The sequence below is a fragment of the Lampris incognitus genome, chromosome 3 (assembly GCF_029633865.1).
Source record: "Lampris incognitus isolate fLamInc1 chromosome 3, fLamInc1.hap2, whole genome shotgun sequence".
Lineage (NCBI taxonomy): Eukaryota > Metazoa > Chordata > Actinopteri > Lampriformes > Lampridae > Lampris > Lampris incognitus.
The window spans coordinates 77,252,214-77,258,851 of record NC_079213.1 but is presented as its reverse complement, the minus strand read 5'-3'; the positions used below and the strand labels follow the sequence as shown (position 1 = coordinate 77,258,851).

General features: G+C 38.1%; 1 protein-coding gene across 1 annotated transcript in view; it reads left to right on the top strand.

The window, feature by feature from the left end:
• Window positions 1-1,548: 1,548 nt before the first annotated feature.
• The window catches only part of atp10a (ATPase phospholipid transporting 10A), a 41,381-nt gene continuing 36,291 nt past the window's right edge, over window positions 1,549-6,638 (top strand). Inside the window, exons 1-2 of the mRNA XM_056276812.1 lie at window positions 1,549-1,973; window positions 5,867-6,071. Coding sequence (XP_056132787.1) covers window positions 1,549-1,973; window positions 5,867-6,071 — 630 coding nt within the window. The remainder of the gene's footprint in view (window positions 1,974-5,866; window positions 6,072-6,638) is intronic.

Sequence of the window (6,638 nt, the reverse complement as noted above, 5' to 3'; positions counted from 1 at the left end):
ATGAACAAGATGGCAGCCTCTGCCATCCTGTGTGTGAATGTGAGGTATACGCTGTAAAGCGCTTTGAGTGGTCAGTAGACTAGAAAAGCACTATATAAACGCAGTTCATTTACTCTACTTAATTATTTTTATTTTAAAGACTGCTTTAGATTTAAAAAAAAAGGCTAAATGAATAATTTGTTTGAATAAGTCTCAAGTGTTATTGATATTGGGTATTTTTTGGAGATTAACACTGCCGAAATAATGGTTTATTCATACAGTGTGCTTGTTTCCAGTGATAGAGGCTATGTCAGCTTTCCATATTTTTAAAGCTACAGAGTCATTTACAAACGACTCTGTAGCTCATATGTACAACATATGTACAAGTACATATGAAAAGAACAAAGGCAACTCATAAATTAGTCAAGCAGTTTCTAATTAAGTACCTCGCTTACTCCTACTTGAATAATTTCCTAAATCAATACTTTTGCTTCAGACTCAAGTAAATCATCACTAAACTAGATATAGGATGGATGAACAAAGGTGGACTGAAATAACGACATGATACATGACATGTAAGGTGCCTTGTTTGACCTGTACTGTTTTGTTTATTTTGATCTCTATGCACTGGCATTTCTTTTCTTTTTTCCACTTTTGTTTTGTCTTGAAAGTTTTGTTTTGTTTTGATTTGATTGATAAAGTATAAGAAAGGGGTAGGACCAGAAAAGTTCTTTACTTCATCCTACGCCCTTTTCGAACATGGTCCAGTTATTACTTGTGTTGTTACAGAGAGTTTACAAAATAAGTTCACTATTATTTCCATTTGTTCTTGTATTTCTGCCTGTTTATTTTATTTTGTTATTTTAGCATGTTCAAATTAAAATCAATCTGAACCTGAAACTAACGGCACATTTACTTGAACAGGAATTTTAAGTAGTCAATTCTTTCCTCCTCTGAATATAACTTCTTCTCTGTCATACAATACAGGCTCCATCTGTAACAAACAAAAACAAAAAAAAGTTATTTAGTTGGGTCATGGCAGATATTTGAACAGTAGGCTGCGTTACTTCCCGTAGGACAGTGAGAAGTCAAATAATACGGCGTGGCACTTGGTAAAAAAAACCTAAGGAGGGGCATGAGGGTCAGATTTCGTAGAAAAGTGCGACCCTTCCCCCCTTTGACGAACGTCGTCTTTATGCTGAACCTGCGCAGATTCGCTGATATATATATACACAAAACATAACCAACTGCTGCGGAGAGGAAATCTTCATGTTTTAGGATTCACTGCTTGAGCCGCTGAGTGCTGGGAGTAATCTTTGCGCTTTACTATTTCAGCATCATTTCCAGCGATAAGAGAAAAAAAAGGAAGCCAGACAAGCCAAAGTTTTATTTCCCCTCGTAGTGAGGAGTCGCGATGGATGAAAATGAAACTTTGTTGAAGAAAAGACTGATGAGGTCGTTTTACCCATGCTAGAAGAATGATAACTTAGCAGTTTGTTGTTTAAAAAAACTCCCCAAAAAAAAAAACCACCAAAGAAACCAAATCAAACTCCGGGAAAGTTGGAGGCTATGGCGCGACAGACTGCCGAAGCCGGGATGGTCAAAGGTGCAAAAGTTAAAAAGCAAAGAAAGAAGAAAAACAAGGAGAACAAAACAAGAATCGTCCACGCAAACATACTGTATGACCATTCCAAAGGAGAGGAAAATCCCAATCGACACTATGCAAACAATAAGATAAAAACGACAAAATACACGGTTCTGTCTTTTCTGCCGAAGAATCTTTTTGAGCAGTTCCACAGGTTTGCCAATGTTTACTTTGTTTTCATCGCCTTGCTGAATTTTGTGCCGGTTGTCAATGCATTTCAACCAGAACTTGCATTGGCGCCGGTAGTCTTCATTTTATCTGTCACTGCCATCAAAGATCTATGGGAGGACTACAGAAGACACAGATCGGATAAAGAAATAAATCACATGGACTGTCTAGTCTACAGCAGGTAGGCCCAAGTTATCCGGTCATCGAGATGGTTAAACTGCGATCTACACAAAACAGAGGCAGCTGTTTTGTGTGTTATGCTGGTGATAACTATACAGGGGTATACTTTCTCCAGTTTTTCCCCCTAACATGAACAAAAGGTGAAAGGCATGTGTACTTTTTCATAGCAATAGCCATTTTGCTCATGCATTCAGATGGTTTCTACCACTCTATTGAGGTCAATCATGCACGACTTAGTACAGAACTATTAACTGCCACCAATAACATCCCCCTTATTTTCCACTATGGCAATACATGCTTCTCAGGCCAAGAAAATCTGACTGACAGCATGAGGAAGACACCAAAATATCTATCTATCTATGAACTCTGATTGTCTCCACATTGCCATGAAAATCACCAATACATACATTTAGTTATGTTGATGTAAAAGTCCCAAGTTTTCTACAACTATGCCCACCTACTTCTGAAAGTAGTCACAGGCCTTTTCCATGAATGGTGGCGGCGGTACTCTGTGGATGCTGTCGTTGTTTGCTCTGTGCATTTTTATTCCAAAGCGAAACGCTACCTATTAACCTTGCTTTTCCTCCAGATGTTTCTCAAAGAGTTGGGTAACTAAAACGATGAAGCCCACCTATTTTCCCATGCTTGTGTGCAGTGTATTTTGCTAATGAAAAGCGGCACTGTCGTCCCTGTACAGAGCATAATTCATGGCAATCAAAAGGCTCAGTGTTTAGTGACTCCACAATTTTAGCTAAGTCTTAACCAAAGCAGCTCTCAAGGTGGAACGTCACTTGGTTTTCCTCTGATGTGGTCAGCATTGTGAACAGCATCCTCTCTCTGAACCAGTAACACTTATCTGTGAACTCATGTGTAACAGTAGAAATTACAGGCCCTAACTGTCTGTTCATTCTGGAATTAGTAAATTACAGCTTAAGAACTCAACACGTTGTTTTTATAGTGGATACTTAAAAGTTTTGTGTGCAGAAATTGGACAGATCAACCCTGACTTAATACAGTTCCATCATCCTTACGTGGGTGGCTCAGCAAAGTGGAACGACCCCGTGTTTATAAGAAGAATTCCAGATTTATCAAAAAAGCGAATGCATACAAAAGATAAGTAATATAAACCCAGAATGTGTGGTACTAGTAAATGGTTCAACTATGTTTTAAGTTTGTTATGACTGATTTGTGTACTCCGTACACAGCCCTATCCAAGATAAAGATAGACGGTCCAGTCAGGCCCTGAATTATGACTTCTATGCTTCGATGACCTGGAATTATTTGGCTTTTAATGTGCTTTGTGACTTGTAAAGATCTGTGAGCCTTGTCCACCAAATTACTTCTGGATATCATTGGATCGAAGAAGTTGCAGTACACCCCAACAGGTTATGAAACTGGTGTGTATCTAAGATGATAACACGTTGAAGATGAATTAGTGAACATATGCTGAGCGCTTTTATCCCTTTTGTGTAGTGCATTCACCACTGTGTTTATCTTGTGTTTACATGCAAAGAATATAAATGAAGGAATGAACAAACAAAGGATGAATCTGAAGCAATATCAAAGGTCTGAATTTTCACTGCTAATACACAAAGCAACACATGGAGAAATTCTTTCTTATGTTTTGTTTAAGATGATAATTCATTAATCGTTTGCAGAGCCTTGAGTGGCTTCCGTATCCTTTTTAAAATAAATGATGATTAAACACTAAAACGATTTTTTTACAGTGTTTGATACCCAGACAAATGCAATATTAAAAGGATTAATTGTACTGTCAGAATAAGAATGCTACAGATTTCCTCCATTTAGAGCTGTTGTGCTCCTCTTTGTCACTGTGCAGGGACAGCATTGGCCAAAACCCATGACATTGCCTGTTTACTTTCAACAAGAATGCTAGCGCTATTTAACATATGTAATGACTAGCCATAATATTGATTCCTAGATGTCTTGGTATGTTAGGATTTAAGTGGGCTATTTGAATTATGCACGATTTGAAACCAAACAGCAAAACTAACTAGGGGATGTGTTGTTGTCTTGTCTTATCCGCTACAGTTAAGTTCTTGTACATTACATATATGGCATATTAATAGGTAGATTCGCTTGCTAGGACTGCTGCTTATTTTTGTTATTGTTGTTGTTGTTGTTGTTTGTTAATTGTTTGAAAGTGTTATTGTTTTACAATGACCAATCTTGGCATCTGCTTTTTAATTTTGTCATAAAACTCAACGGCCTACATTGTGCTCAGATTTATGTTTTTATGCACACAGGCTGAATTAAACTGAGACAGTGGTATCTCCTTTTGTGCAAGGACATCTGGGCGCTGATCCCTATGACGATGCCCCCAAAAAACCATATTGTTTTTAACATAAAAATGTATCGTTGAGAAAATGCACATTACAATGACACTGCTCAGCTGGTTTTGACCTGCTCATATCCAAAGCAAGAATGTCTTCCAGCAAAGTACCTCTTCATGTCATGAACTTATTACTGCATGCTTCATGCCAGATCAGCCTGTGTTCCTACCTAGAGATGTTATTCTTGTTATATTTGGTCTGCTGCATTCATAGTCTTCTGACATGCAACACTTAGCCTAAGGGCCTGAAGCAGTTCCTTGGGTGTTTGCACACCTGGGCCACTTATTTGGAAAAAAAAATACAGGTTCTATTCCTTTAAATCTTCAGTTTTGTAAATACTGTGGCCCATACAATTTTTTAGGCCACTGAGATTGGAAATTTGACCAGTAATTATGTAAATTCTTACATTTCATGATATTTCAAGCTGATGCACCCCATGTGTGGTACAAAGACAAGACTCAGAAGCAAAAAAAACAAAAAAACAAAAAAACCCTTCTTACACAAGGATGTGAGGCAATAATGTATGAAAGAGTTTATTATTAGCCCTGTAAATATTCTTGAGTGGGTTCTACATACTGCCAACATCTGTGAGTCACTTTTGTACCCGAATATCTGAATAGTATCTTTGCCAGATACTATTACTCCTGGACATGGTTCAAATATCTGAAAGTCACCAGTGGGTGCTTTTATGCCTTAATGATAATTACTGTAAGGGGCTCTCATGTTGTTGGACTAAAGGTTTTGGTGTCGTGTACAGTGTTATTACTGTAGCCACCATACATTTATTTATTCATGGTAAGATGAATCCGTCCTATTTTCACACTGAAAATAAAAAGCCTTTGGTGGCATTTTTATCAAACAGTGTCCTCCTTGTGAGCAAGACAATGCTTGGTCATGTGAGTGGAATCGTTCCTCCTCCACGGGATAATCATGTCTGTTTAACCCCTTTTAAAAGGTCCAAGTCTCTCCTCTTCCATTGTACGTTCAGTGTCTCAAAATATGATATTGCTATATGTAGAGTAAAGAGTAGAAATGCCTCACTGTCTTATCTGGGAGAGAAAAGCAAGAGAAGGACAGACTCAAAAATCTCAGTTTAAGTGAATTATATCTAACTTATTACCCTCTGATCTTCTTGGGTGGGAAATGGACCGGAGATTGTTCCACACTCAGCTGTTCTGTGCCTTAGGAGATTTTTCAAGGATGGCCTCTTTTCTTTTTTTTCTTCAACATATAGATGTTTGGATGATCATGTTATGATCTGCAATCAATCCAATCTGCATTTGACTACTGTATAAACACACATGCTGGTGTTTACTGTCTATGGTCAAGATGTATTTGAAGTCATTATGAGAGAAGGTCATGCCAGCTTTTGTACTCCCACATAGGCTTCTCTCTTTGCTGTATAAGATTTCTTCCACCTATACTAATGTCCAGAGTTCAAAATGAAGTGTTCACTCATAGCACATTCACTAATGGGGAAAATTGTACAACAGCCCATCTTGCAGCCAGAGACTAAAACCGTTCCTCATTCTTCTGACAGACTGGAAAGACGCTATGTGGAGAAATACTGGAAGGAGGTGCGGGTGGGAGATTTCATCAGGCTGCGTTGTAATGAGATCCTTCCAGCCGATGTTCTGTTGCTGAGCTCCAGTGACCCGGATCGCTTGTGCCACATTGAGACTGCCACGCTGGACGGAGAGACCAACCTGAAGCAGAGGCAGGTCGTCCGCAGCTTCTTTGACCTGGTGAGACCATTGTCCCTTTCTTCCTTGTCTTAGTCTGCATCACTTAATATTTAGGTTTTTGTTTTGTCATCTTATATATAAAATATTCTCTTTCTATTTGAAAGTCAGCAAAATTTGCCGACTGAAATAAATTCATACAAGAGAATCACATCAAGCTAAAGCTTTTAAAGCGTTAAGATGACTGAGTCAGTCCTAGATAGTTTACAGAAATTGCACTATTTCTTATCAGCCAAAACATTTTTTTATACAGTTTCCTCAACTGTTTCACTAGCAGATCTATTTGTTTTGAAGCCCTAACCTGTTATTTTTTTTACAAATTAAGCTGATAACTATACAAAGGTATTTGCCCATGTGCTGGTGTATTCGGCTGACCTGAATTGCCCTTCTGGGATAAATAAAGTTGTCTGAATCTGAATCTGGCCTGCTCTATGCCTACCGAAAGTAGCCTGCCAAATAAATAACAAACACCCAAGTGTGAATATGCTACATCTTCATGATAAACAATCGTTTAATGACCATTTTCAGTTTCATACTGCATTTAAACGTTCTTTGTTTTTGTTTTTTTTG